Source organism: Scardinius erythrophthalmus (assembly GCF_964197995.2).
Source record: "Scardinius erythrophthalmus genome assembly, chromosome: 14".
Taxonomy (NCBI): Eukaryota; Metazoa; Chordata; class Actinopteri; order Cypriniformes; family Leuciscidae; genus Scardinius; species Scardinius erythrophthalmus.
Genome location: NC_138234.1, coordinates 7,244,266 through 7,258,408, shown reverse-complemented (window position 1 = coordinate 7,258,408; position 14,143 = coordinate 7,244,266). Strand labels below are relative to the sequence as shown.

At 38.3% G+C, this 14,143-nt stretch overlaps 2 protein-coding genes across 7 annotated transcripts; one reads left to right on the top strand and one right to left on the bottom strand.

Moving 5' to 3' along the window:
• Nucleotides 1-2,512: 2,512 nt before the first annotated feature.
• On the bottom strand, nt 2,513-3,517 carry LOC308702118 (GTPase IMAP family member 9-like; the record flags this gene model as incomplete). The annotated part of the gene is made up of 2 exons (XM_081384779.1): nt 2,513-3,234; nt 3,406-3,517. 2 exons carry the CDS (start codon nt 3,515-3,517, stop codon nt 2,513-2,515), a joined length of 834 nt encoding a protein of 277 aa, XP_081240905.1.
• A 5,419-nt stretch (nt 3,518-8,936) lies between these two features.
• On the top strand, nt 8,937-12,783 carry LOC308702020 (GTPase IMAP family member 7-like). Of its 6 annotated transcripts, none has more exons than XM_081384580.1 (4): nt 8,937-9,178; nt 10,203-10,290; nt 10,647-10,723; nt 10,836-12,783. In XM_081384580.1, exon 4 carries the CDS (start codon nt 10,857-10,859, stop codon nt 11,937-11,939), a length of 1,083 nt encoding a protein of 360 aa, XP_081240706.1. In that variant the 5' UTR covers nt 8,937-9,178; nt 10,203-10,290; nt 10,647-10,723; nt 10,836-10,856; the 3' UTR covers nt 11,940-12,783. The 6 variants fall into 6 exon arrangements, with proteins under 6 accessions (XP_081240706.1, XP_081240705.1, XP_081240708.1 ...); XM_081384582.1 differs by having other exon boundaries at nt 9,089-9,178; nt 10,203-10,300; XM_081384581.1 differs by having other exon boundaries at nt 9,102-9,178; nt 10,203-10,333.
• The last annotated feature ends 1,360 nt before the right edge of the window (nt 12,784-14,143 follow it).

The window sequence follows — 14,143 nt, the reverse complement described above, 5'->3', positions numbered from 1 at the left end:
ATCACAAATGATTTACTTTTAGCTTCTGACCAAGGCTGTATCTCAATATTAGTTTTACTTGATCTTAGTGCTGCGTTCGATACTATAGATCATACAATACTCTTAGATCGACTACAAAATTATACTGGTGTTCAAGGACAAGCATTAAGCTGGTTTAGATCGTATTTATCTGACCGCTACCATTTTGTTTATTTAAATGGAGAAAAATCTATCATAACTCCAGTAAACTATGGAGTGCCGCAGGGATCTGTGTTAGGCCCTCTATTATTCTCAATATATATGCTATCACTTGGAAATATTATAAGGAAACATGGAATTAGTTTCCATTGTTATGCTGATGACACTCAAATCTACATTTCATCACGGCCAGATGAAAACGCTAAATTATCCAAATTGACAGAGTGTGTTAAAGATATAAAAGATTGGATGACGCATAATTTTCTTTTATTAAATCCAGACAAGACAGAGGTACTACTTATCGGTTCAAAAAACCACCCACAAAACCTCTCACAATACAACTTTAACATAGTAGGATGTCCTGTTACTTCATCCTCTACAGTAAAAGACCTGGGTGTTATATTAGACTGCAACCTGTCTTTTGAAAATCATATTTCATATGTTACAAGAACAGCCTTTTTCCACCTTAGAAACATTGCTAAGCTACGTAATATGCTATCAGTTTCTGACGCAGAAAAGTTAGTTCATGCATTCATGACCTCGAGACTAGATTACTGTAATGCGTTATTAGCCGGTTGTCCTGCATCCTTAATAAACAAGCTACAGTTAGTCCAAAATGCCGCCGCTAGAGTTCTAACTAGATCAAGAAAATATGATCATATAACACCGATTTTATCATCCCTACATTGGTTACCTATAAAGTCCCGTATTAATTACAAGGTATTGCTACTGACTTATAAAGCCCTAAACGGCTTAGCTCCAGTCTATTTAACCGATCTTCTATCGCCCTATAATCCATCGCGCTCTTTAAGGTCACTAAATTCGAGGCTTTTGGTCATACCTAGGATATCTAGGTCCACCAAAGGAGGGAGAGCATTTTCACATTTAGCACCAAAACTCTGGAATAGTCTTCCGGATACTGTTCGTTGCTCAGACTCGCTCTCCCAGTTTAAAACTAGATTAAAGACGCATCTCTTCAGCCAGGCATTCATATAATACTTTTAATCCTACAGTTAAATCCGACCTCTAGTTCATAAATGCCAGAGGAGAACTGGCCCCCGACTGAGCCCGGGTTCTCCCAAGGTTTTTTTTTTTCTCCATTAGGTCACCTGATGGAGTTTTTCGGTTCCTTGCCACTGTTGCCTTTGGCTTGCTCAGTTGGGGATATTTGGGGATATTTAATTAAATTAATCAATCAACGATACTATTGATCAGCATTACCGAACGTAGACGTTCCACTAGAAACAAACATTGATGTATTGTTCTAATTTATTACTGTGAAGCTGCTTTGATACAACCTGTGTTGTGAAAAGCGCTATATAAATAAACTTGACTTGACTTGACTTGACTTGACTTGAAACAATGGAAACACAGGAACTTATACAATTAAGTGCAGTACTTTAAATGCAACACCCATTTTTACCAGTCTGCTGTAAGATAATATTGCCATGTAGAGATCGAATATTCAAGCTGTTTATCCATTTTGGTTTTATTGTTTTTCCATTTTGCTGATTAGAACAAAGTGTGATGAAAACAGAAAAACAGTTGGCCTTTTTTTTTTTTTTTTTTACAACCGCACGAGATTTCTTTATTTATGTTCATGAGAAGAATCGAATGTGATAAATTAGCGGTTTCTAAATTTTTCCGTTTAGAAGTCTAAATTGAGAAAACAAACTCATTTGTTTTCGTACATGTTATGCAAATGACTAAATGATTAATGTTTTCCCAATTCAGATGCTATACACTTTTACATCCAATTAGTATGTAAAAAAATCTCTCTCCTCTCTCTCTCTCTCTCTCTCTCTCTCTCTCTCTCTCTCTCTCTCTCTCTCTCTCTCTCTCTCTCTCTCTCTCTATATATATATATATATATATATATATATATATATATATACACACACATTACACATTACAAGTTAGACTGCCAATCCATCCCTGTCTATGACCCGGATGGCTTTAGAATGCCACAACACTACAGAGAATAAGCAGTTTGAAGGATGGATGGATGGATGGATGGATGAATAGTTAAATCAACCATTGTTTCCAGCATCATTTTTTTGCAACCATAACATCAACAACAGCAGTTCCAACAGCTCCAACAGCTCCACCAACAACAGCTCCAGCAACAGCAGCAACAACAGCAGTTTTAGCAACAACTCCACCAGCAACTCCACCAACAGCAATGCCAATAGCAAAAGCTGCCAAATAAAAATAGCGCTTATTATTATTAAAAAACTTCTTAAATCCACTGTTTCTCTCAGCTTCAATCTCTGCTCTGACTCTCTCCTTTGTTTCATTTATCACTTTCTCAATCTCATCTTGTTTTCTGTCCTCTTCATCTCTCTTTCTCTTCTCTTTTTCCTCTTGTTTTGATTCTCTCAGCGTCTTCAAACATCTGATTACTGTAGTGTCCTCCTCCATTCTGCTCTATCATTGTGTCAATCTTCTGCAGTAGATCGTTCACCTGCTCTCTGTTATTCTGATCTCTATTGTTGAACACGTGATATCTGCCTCCACACTGATCAACTAGATCTCTTAATTTACAGTTCTCCTTAATGAGCTCATCTACTGTCTCTTCTTCTAGATGATCTCCATTAGTGAAGAGAATGATGGAGTATTTTAGCACTTCTTCACCAAACATCTGCTCAATGATCTGAGGAATCTGCTGCTCCTGTTCAGTGAATCTGTCATTTAGACGCAGAACAATAAGAAAAGCGTGCGGTCCAGGACTGGATATATAAACACTTTTTGCTACCTCTTCAACAATCTCCTCAAAATTCATCTTTGTGTCAAAGAATCCAGGAGTATCAACAACAGACACAGATCTGTCTGAAACAGTGGCATGTTCCACTAAACATTCACAGGTTACTGAATGCATTCTCATAGCAGATTTAAACTTTTTCTCTCCCAGTATTGTGTTTCCAGTAGCACTCTTCCCAACACCACTTTTACCCAGAAGAACAATGCGTCTGGATGAGAGACGGTCAGCAGGAGTGTCTGGTTCAATGTCTTTTGATATTTTTCTCTTCAGTGAATTCAGTATCTCTGGTACATCTTCTGTATAATATAGAAACAACAATAACAACAACAACAAACATTAATACCAACTTTTAACACACTCACACTGCAAAGATTTGTGATTAAACAATGTCTAGAATATTTAATATTGGTATACTCACCCAATGTGTCAAAATATGGCTGAAGTAATTTTATAAGCAGGTTTCTAACTTGCCCATGTATCTTCTTTTGCCTTGTTGTTGAACACGTGGCATCTCTGATCATATTTCTGAACGAGTTTCTTCAGTGGTTCAGTGTCATCTAGGAATTCTTTTATGGTCATATTTTCATCCTCTAGTTCGTCTCCTTTGGTGAAGAGAATCCAGGTTTTCTTCAGGTGCTTTTCTCACAAGCGCTTCTCAATCTTCTCCACAATTTCTTTCTCCTTTTCAGTGAATTTGTAAGCTTTGATGACCAGCAGAAACACACAGGGACCAGATTCACATGTCTGAGGAACCTTTTCAAGTGTCTGTTGAATATTCTCTTCATTGATATCTGTGTCATATAAGCCTGGAGTGTCATAAACATTAACTGATATGTTACAAACTTTTCCAGATTTAACAGCAACATCTTGTGTGACAGGTTTGGAGCTCTTCTTTGAAATGAAAGCTTGTTGTCCCAGTATTGTGTTTCCTGATGAACTTTTCCCAGCTCCCGTTCTTCCAATTAAGACCAAATTCAGACTTTCTGGCATTTGTTCCATTTTCAAGTTGTGGCCTAAATATGAAAAGTGATGTAAGACAAAAATGTGAAAAAAAGTTAAACTCGTATCCCACAGATAAAATATAATACAGTAAGGTAATATTCTGGTCAGTGAAAATATTCTCCAAAATGCTTGTCCTATAGAGGTTTGTGGGGAAGCTAGAGACTGTCTCAGCATCTCTGGCATCAAATGCTTATTTCACGAGTTCACACTTACATGTAATTAATTGGAGTAAAGGTTATTTGGCGTGCTGTCCAGGGGGAGGGATCTGAGCTCGGAATTTTGCCCGAACCCAGAGTACTACCCCCGGTTATTGTAAGAGTGGTTAGGACTAGAAGTGAGGAGAAGGGATAGTGGAGGGATGCTGTTAAACAGTCAACGAACGGAGGTAAATCTGCTGTATATACACCTCTTATTTTGGCAATTGATTGATTAACTGAGTGCCCTCCTCTTGTGTTAATTGTGTTAGACTGTGCTCCTCCCAAACTTTGTAAATAAAACATCATGTATTAAATTCTGAGTTTGCTAATTTTGTGTTTTCATATTTATGATTCTTGACCAAAGGAACCAATTTACATTGAAAGCACTCATACATTTCACACTTAAACTCATACTAAAACTATTTTTCACACATTTACCCAAAACTTGGGTCTAGTTGTATTATTAGTCAAGTTTCAGAGCAAGAAAATACATGAAAACATAATGTCTCGGTTACATAATGATGACCCTCGTTCCCTAAAGGAGGGAATGGAGACGTGTGTGGAAAGGACAGATTGGGGTTGCCCTTGAGAGCACCAATCACATTTGAGTTGTTCAAAAAAGGCCAATGAAATGCAATGAAATTGGCAAGCAGAATTTGCATGCTCGGGCCCCACCCCCATACCGGTAAATAGGTTTTGCTGTAGTATAACTGGGCATTGCTCAGATAGTTCTGTTCTGAGGAGTCAAGATAGTGACTTAACCCCCTTCAGAGGCGGTTTCCATACACCCCCTCACAACCTTCCAATGCCCAGGACTGTCATCTTATTATATCACGAGATTACCGGTTGCACCGGACTTTTCCAATAATATAAAAATATACATGCAACAACCTGGTTGGTAGCATTGGAAAGCATTCTACCGTTCAATGAATGTGGGGATGCTACAAAGACCACTCCTCACCAGAGGGGATGCAAAGTGTGGAAAAATATCCTATAGACTTAGGTAGTACAACATAGGAAAAAGTCCCTGTGAAGTACTCCACCAAAAGGGGGAGGGACTAACCACAGTGACTGAATGGAGCTATAGGGGTCACGACATATGGAGCATAAGGAATTCACACAAATAATGGGACTGGTGACGAGTTTCTCTGCAAAACGTATATACCAAAATTGCAAAAAATTAAGGAAAAATAATCCAATGTTACAAAGGAAACTTAACTTGAATCCCAAGATCGCACATTATCACCTCAGCAAGGGGAAGGGTGCAAATGCAAGCTCTAGATCCCTAAATGGAGTAGTGGGGACTTTAGGCACATAGCCGGTCCGGGCTCTGAGGCCAAGCAGCCACCCTCTACAACGAGCAGTCCTACGGAGAAGCAAGATGTTTTAATAGCCTCCATCTGCTTCCTTTCTGACTAGAATTGTCATGCAAAATCGTGTGGGGACAAACTTGTCATGCCACCCAGTGAGCTTTTTTTCCACTTTGTTTTGTCGTGGCCACAAGATTTTTTAAGGGCCGACGTTGTTATGTTGTGGCCATGCATTGTGTAGTCGTGGCCTCAAGATCAACAGTAGCCTAAATAAAGAATGATATAATTTTTTATTTCTGGGCAAACTATTAGCCTGGTAATACCAAACTCTGCTACTTCGCTTTGCTTCGTTGACAGAGTCTGGAATGACATAATAGAGAAGTGTTTTCTCTCTCGCGGGGGGCGCTTGTCTGAAGATTAAAATCATTGGTTACCCGTAAGCCAATCACATAACGTTTGGTTATGGCGTGTGTTATGCGCATGCTCAGCCGCATCTAACTTCCACTGTAAACACATGTATGATGCGAAAACAAAACCATCGAGCGAAATACCGGAGTGAACATGGCTGTGAACGACTTTTGCAGATTATGTGAAGTAAAAATCAACGCATCCACGGTACAATCAGCGTCTACGTCACGGCTCTCAGCCCGCCCTCTGTTCGTTGATTGGCCCGGCTGTTTTCAGGCCAGAGGCAAACAGAAAGCTATTACGCTGTATCAGACTGACTACAGAAGCGAAATGAAATTGAGCGGAAGTAAGAAGTCTGACGTAGTCAGGCTAGCAAACTATCCCTTTAAGACTGAAATATATATTAGTACTGTCATGGTTACAAAAATGAACTAATTAATCACAATTGTTTTTTTTGTTTTGTTTTTTACAGATTTTTTGGTTATTCTTCACAGATACAGGTTGATTATTATTTTCTGTATTCTAAAAAAATACAAGAAAAATCTGTAAAATATATGATAAAACTCCTGTAAAAACTGTAACCCCGGTTTCACGCCGGTTTCACACCGCAAGCGTCAGCGGCGTGTGAGCAGCGCGTATTTTTTTCGGCGTCCATGTTATTCAGTGAGTGCATTCACATCGCACGCAGAAGCGGCGCGGCAGCGCGTAGCAGGAGCAGAGCAGGAACAGCAGTGCCGCGATAGTTTCGGCGCCCAGTCTATTTTTAACGTGCCGCTTACGCTGAATTAAAGTGACACGCATTGATCAAGGCCAAAATACACCGCAGTTTTACCCCAAAAGCGCATTGATGATATCTATTGTGTTTTAAACAGTCACTCAAATGACCAACAGCAATTTAAAAAGAAAACAAATGTCCAAAAAAAAACTTGTTGCCCGAACAATAAAAACAAAGACGAATCAAAAGTTATATAAATGCAATGATTGATAAAATAAGCTTCTTGACAAGTCTTTTCTCTTAAATGTATTTGAAAACGAAATAAAGCAATGCCAACTTATCCATTATAGAGTACTCAGTCTGTACACAAGCCGCGGTTCAGCCGCGCGTGATAAACGCTGCCAGTGTGAAAGCAAAACGCGCGTGTCCTGCTCCTGCTCACCATATGGGCCTTTCACACAGGACGCGGTATGCGCGGCGCTTGCCGCTGGGTTCAGCGTTGCCCTAGATACAACGCGATTTTATATACTTTAATATCTGAATCAAAACAAGAATCATGAAGTCAGCTCTTTTTTTAGAATAAAACATTTATTCAAACATTAAACCTGAAACTAAAAAACAAATTATATATATACACACTACTAACCGTTCATCCATTTTGATTTCCGTGCTTGTTTGGATCCCCCGATTCTATTGGCCGCGCTGGTAATCGTCACAGAGCGCAGCGGCAAAAGTTGAACTATTTTGAACTTTGACCGCGGCGTGCGCGTGAGCACGCCAATGATGCGCACCGCTGCGCTTGCGCTTTGGTCGACGCAGCAAAACAAAACGTCCTTGCGCGGCGCAGGCCATTGAAATGAATGGATTTTATAGCGCAGCGCCGCGCATACCGCGTCCTGTGTGAAAGGCCCATCACGCACTGCTCATGCTCTGCTCACGCTCTGCTATCGCGTGCAGTGTGAAACCGGCGTAAGAGTCGCTGTCCTTCCGCGAAGTGCTGAAATATAACCTATGGAATCGTATTCTGAACGTTTAAGCCTTAATTATTAGGTTTAACCTAATAATCGTCATCTGTGGATTAGCAATCAAGACAAGTCTAATGTCTACATTCAGGCGGACATAGCCTACTGACAAAATGTATAAAACACAAAAACAAAAAAAACAAAACAAGAAAAGATACCTTTCAAAATAGATGAAATTAATGTAGGCCTAATTTTATAGGAGATAGAGTGAAACAAAGATGTTATTTTTAACAGATTTAAAGGACACCATACAAATAAGGAAAAACAAAACATCTGGGTGGACATTGCAAACTAACTGCAACCCGGGGTGTTCAAAGATCAGGGAAGGTGGTCTGCAAGAAATGCCCAATATATGGCTGGTTTTCGTGCACGTCAGCAAGTCATTGACAGATTTTTTTTTATTCTTCCATATTTTGCCCAGTCTTTGAAGCATATTTCCCACATTGCTTTGTTCTTTTATTATTTTCTTTTTGTTTATTCATTTAATTTAGATGTGTATTTTTTTCTTCCCTTTTTATTATTTAATTTATACATTCATTTGAACAAAAAACAAGTACAATAAACTAAAGTGTACAATAAAAAAATACAATCAAAACCATTTGTACTCATTTTGCAGTGTAATCTGTTAAATCTAGATAAAAGTGTAATCTGCCGGTTGTCCTGCAGGTGTCCTCATAAATCTGTCTTCTTACGATGCACTTGGGGATGTACGATCACTCCAGAGCACTCGTAGATCTACGAAGATTTTCAAGTGCTACTTAAGTTATGATGCTTTTGGGAAACAGACCATTAAGATCAGTCGTACGATCGTTTTTACGAACTTCTTAGGCTTACGATGCTTTTGGGAAACGCAGCCCTGCTCAGTTCAGTTCAGATTTTAAGTCCACTGCGGAATACTGCAAAGTGAATCAATTACCAAGCTTAATTCAGCTGTAAGCAGCTCTGGACAAAGCAATAGTGTCATTATACAGCTCAAGTCAGTTCAATGAATATGCATGGAACAGTTGAGCGTTTTTCCTCTTTGTTTTGCACTTTGTAGACGATCCCTATCTGCTATTTTACATTACAACATTTGTAGGTTTCTGTAGGCTACAGCAAAGCGGATTAAACTACATTGTGTGTTCTCTTCTACATTTTAAAACATTTAGAATATAACCTGATTTTTGTTCTTATGCTGTATCGCTATTGATCTATTTAAGTGTTTTGAGGCTTAATCTCTGACAAATGTTAAACGTCCAACTTCAAACCAACTTTAGCCTATGTCCCACTTATGAGGGGTCCCCCGGAGGTCGACGTCATCGAGTCGGTCTCATTTAAGAAAAGTAACCGTAATAAAATTGAGTTATTCATCGTGAGGTGTAAAATGCTGTCATTTCTTTATTAGCCTACTTTGCAATCTAACTGTTATTATTATTATTGACTTGATGACGTAAGCTATGTAGCCTTCAAACCTCCGGGAACGCAGCCCTTGAGGTCTCAGCTTATATCGGTCACATGACGGTTTAAAGCGAAAGTATTTCCGACATTTTGTTGAAGCTCACTGATGACGGAAGGCTTTTTACCACATCGGTCTTGTGTGATTCTCAGTAAGTGAAACGTTTAATAAATCTGTATTTGTTTAACAAATATATGTTGCACTGGAAATGTGTATGTTAAATTTACAACAGCACGAGCTATGTAAGCAATCAACTTTAGAGGTCTCGGTAAGACATAAACCTACAGGTTTGGAGAGGGTTAAGGGAATGTTTTTGTCTCCCCAAGCGTTCAAAACATCGCCATGTTCGTGTACATACGACTAACCTGCCTTATATACGATATTTAATGTTGAAACAGCTGTGTGTTATCAGTTCTGTTCAACAGTGAATCTCACAGCACTGAGAACTTTTGGTGAACTGACCCTTTAACCTATTTTCAGCATTATTGAAAGTCGTTTTTATTTGGTCATGTATCACTGCAATCTCTACACATGAACTAAAATTATTTCAAGTTCATTTATTTATTTGACAAGTAATCTTGCATTGTCGTCTGATAATGAGCAGTGATGACATAACACACTTTTAAGGCACTTTTCTGTATCTGTAAACTTAACATAGCCTATATAACAAAACAAATTGATAATTAAAAAAATAAATAAATCTGCTGCATAGTCTTGCATAGAAGGGGCTAACACAAATCCACTTTTAATCCACTTTGGAAAATGTATCTGTAATATTATCATGCATGCTCAATTTATAAAAGTAAAAGTAAACCATTTATTTTACATGTTATTTTGTAGCCTATGTTCTCTGATAGCGGACTCTTTGCAAAGTTTGCATAGGATATATAGTCATGATTGTTTCTTATATTCACGATAAACAATTTTCTTGTATTTTTAATGTACATTACTGGCAGGACGGATGCCAACAAGTTGCTTCGATTCACAGCAATTGTAGCATTATTTATCATTACATTCACTATGCTATAGAACTGGGTCTCCCCCTAAATTAAATTAAGTAAAAGTCTAACTTGTACCAATAGCCAATCTCTCTAAGCCTAAATCACACATTTGCGTTGCAAAGGAAACTTCATTGTTTTTAAGCCTTGTTTTTTTTGTGTGTGTTTGTGTCTAAGAGAATTCAAATTGGTCCAGTATTGACGGCGACCGCTGCAGACGTCATCCGGGAAACGGTCCGGACTGCGATATTTTTTCCCCAAGATGGTAGGGGAAGGTACCGCCTTTTTCGCCTCTGATTGGCTAGAAGGTCTCTCCTCCGATTGGTTATTTGATTTAACCGTGAAACGTCATCTCACGTTCATGGCCGGCTGTCGGCTAGTCTGATCTGGTCATACTAAGAAAAGCGATATATGTGCGTGTCTTCAGATTTATATATTTTCAAAGCAATGTTCGTCACAAAATTCCCCCAAACAGCTAAGACTAATCTAAACACGATCTAAACAGGCTATGAAATTGTGAACTTGGAATATAAATCTGAAGACACGCACATACAGTACATATTTAATGCGGATTTGTATTGTGTATATCTAAACTTTTTTTTATTTTCTTTTTTTTCGTAGATTGAACTAAAATTGTAAATCGTAAATTGGTAAAATTGTTTAAACAAGAAAAAAGAGACCTTGGCATGGCTTATTAGGTAAATATTTTAACATCTCTCTCTTCCACCCCATACTTATTTTTTAATTGTAGCAGACAATAATTTAGAGTCTTTTAATTGACTGTATGCTGCATGGTTTTATGTATTTTAGAGGTTACAGAACCAAGAGTTGATGGCAGATGAAGATGGAGATTGTCGGCTGCTGTTGATTGGCAAAACCGGATCCGGGAAAAGCGCCACAGGGAACGTCATCTTTAATGATCGAGTGTTTGAGTCACTAAAGAGCTCTTCATCAGTGACCAGAGTCTGTCAGACACACACTGGAGAAGTTAATAACAGAAGCGTGACAGTGATCGATACTCCAGACTTCAGATTCTCCACTCACACTGACTTTGATTCAGACTCGGAGCTGAAGAGAGCTCTACGTCCACCAGGAGCTCATGTCATCCTGCTGATTCTGCCTTTAAGCACTTTCACTGAACATGAGAAGGATTTCATTGATTGGTTTGAGCAGAAGTTTGGTGTAGACGCTCTGAGATTTACTCTAGTGCTCTTCACTCATGCAGATCAGAGAGACATGACACTAGGAGAAATGATCAGGGCAAATCCTCAATTATCTGGTTTCATTAACCGATGTGGTCAGAGATATCATGAGTTTAACGTTAAAGACCCAGCAAACAGACGGCAGGTGACTGAACTCATGGAGAAGATCCACAGACTGGTAACTGAGAACACAAACTCCCGTTACACACTAGAAATGATGCAGGAGACAGAGAGGAGGGCAGAGAAGGAAAAGAGAGAAGAGGAGGAGAGGAGAGTGAGAGAACGTCAAATGATGTTAGACAGAGTCAGACGAGAGACAGAGGAGCGAGTGATGAGAGAATATGAGGAGGAGAAACACAAGTGGGAGATACTGGAGCCAGAAGAGGAGGAGCCAGAAGAAATTACATTAGAAGAAGTCGGAATAGAGCCAGAGGAGAAAATCAGAGCAAAGTGTGATGCTGAACAGAGTTATTTATCAGAAGCATCTTGGAACAAACTGTATTATGTGTTTGGTGGAGCTGCTGTTGGAGCTGCTGGTGGAGCAGTTGTTGGTGGAGCTGCTGTTGGAGTGGTTGGAGCTGTTTTTGGAGCTGTTTTTGGAGCTGGTGGTGGTGCCATCGCTGACAGAGCAAAATGCGGGCCACCTTCTGATACTGAAAGCCCCTCCAGTCTAATTAAAAGTGAAGAGGCCCAAAGCAATAAACTGTCATGAGGCTTATCCCTAGTGGCAGCACTGGGTGCGGCTGTTAGTGAATATGTGTTTGTTGGGACAATAATCTTTGATCAGCAACAATACACGTAGGCCTATACATAAAATCATTTATAAATAAGTTAAAGGTATTATGAAATATATTCACAGTTTAAAATGATACTATAACAAGGAAAAAATACAGAAATGTAAATATTGTTTTATTTTCTAGTTTGTTGTAGCTTTTTCACAGATTTTGATCAATGTGGTATGATGTATGAATTATGATCTGATTTGCATCTTTTGTGTTTATCTCTCATAACTGAGGGGTTGATGTCAAGAGTGCAGTAACTTCTAATACGATCAATAAATGGTTCTGAGTGTGAAATTTATTTTACACATACAGTAATTTGTTGTTATGTGGCGTTTGATTTTGTAATTAAAAGTATTATTTTGTTTAATAGTGAAGTTTCTGAGTGACATCTGTTTTTCCTGTAATCTCTAAACCTTAACTGTCAATGTGAGATTAACTTCTCAAAGATAATGAGTTCGCAATGTGCAGTTTACATCAATATTATTCTTGTTTAAGAGACTTTACCAACACAATTTCCACAATGGACTCGTATTTAAAAACTCGTCTGTGGTATGAACATTATATGCATCGTCATCTATCTCTCTGTAATCATTTATAAGTTCATTCTGTTCAAATAAACATGCTGTCAGTAGTTGAAATGTATTGATAATTCATCATCACCTGATTGCTATAAGAATTACCAATAAAATAATTGGAAATTATTACCTCCTTTGTCTTTTTTTAAACACACTTCCACCAAGGAAATCAATGGGTTATTTATTCATAAAGCATGTCAAAGTGAAAAAAAAAAAAAAAAAAATCACATTTGATTCTGATTTTAGCTTATGGGTGTCATATGATGTGATTTCTTGTTTCCCCTTTTCTTTAGTGTGTTATGTAGCTGTTTGTGCATGAATCTGCAGATCTGCAGAGTTACAAAGCTCAAAGGGTCAAACCCAAAGAGATATTCTTTGTAAAAGTTAAGGCTCAGCCATGCCTTCCTAAAACACTAATGGTGCGTTCAAGTCATCTCGTATAGATCGTATTTACGAGTTGAACGCCACCGCATTGTAGTAGGTCATCTGGGTACTTTGCTTAATCTTATGAGTACTGTGAATTCAGACATACTTCTTTTGTCACATTCTATTTTTCACCTACTATATAGGGAAGTATGCAATTTCAAATGCAGACGGTGACTGAATGAGTGACTCACTGAATCATTCATCATTCACTAACTTCAGGAACGATGCAAGTGACTGTATTTAATAATGGGTCTTTGAATCATTGACTCATCCGAGTGGCTTCTCTTTTGTGGATCTGTTTGAAATTATATTTGTTGTGAAAAAGAGCAGAAACACAATATTATGTCCAAAATGTAACAGTAAGTGTTAACTTCTTGTTTGTTGAACTGTTGCAAAAACCAGTATCACATTTGCAATCGTGCTGATGTTCTGGAAAAAAGCACTCTTGCTCGTGTGATATTGCTTAACTCTGTCATGTGACACAAGTATAAAAAAGATATGAAAGGTCTTCCAGATTTTATCCTCATATCTTGATGTTTGGGGGAATTCACACTGCATTAAGGTACATCACGCAGTGAAAGCGTGCACTCTTAAAGTGTACGTGCAGGAGTTTATCGTAAAACGCTCCACAAACATTCAGCAGAAGCTGTTTATCCACCCAACAGATCTAACCACATTTCTGTACAGAGAAAACCGTTGCAGCATCCATTTTGACCCCAAAACCAGTGAATAACATTTATAAAGTTTGCCTGCATTGTTGCAAGAAAATTCATCAGTGACTGTTAATGAGCAAACACAGTAATAATTGTTCATTAAGAGAAATTTGCATTTGGTCTTTGGAAAATTTGATGTTTTGTTGAGTTTATAACAAGATCTCTGTTTTTTTATTGCATATCCTACTTTGGTATTTTGGCAAATCTGAGCAAAATAACACTTTTGAAACTCTAGGTGAAACACATGTGAGTTTACCCTGGTGTTCTCTTCTGAAGAAACTGAGAAGTGTAGAGGCCTGGATCAATGTTTCCTGAAACTCAAGTATGATGAGCTTATACAATCCTCATAGTTTAGCTGTATACTATGGTGGCTATATAACTGTAACAAGGCTTGGAAAAAATACACTTTAGTCAACATTT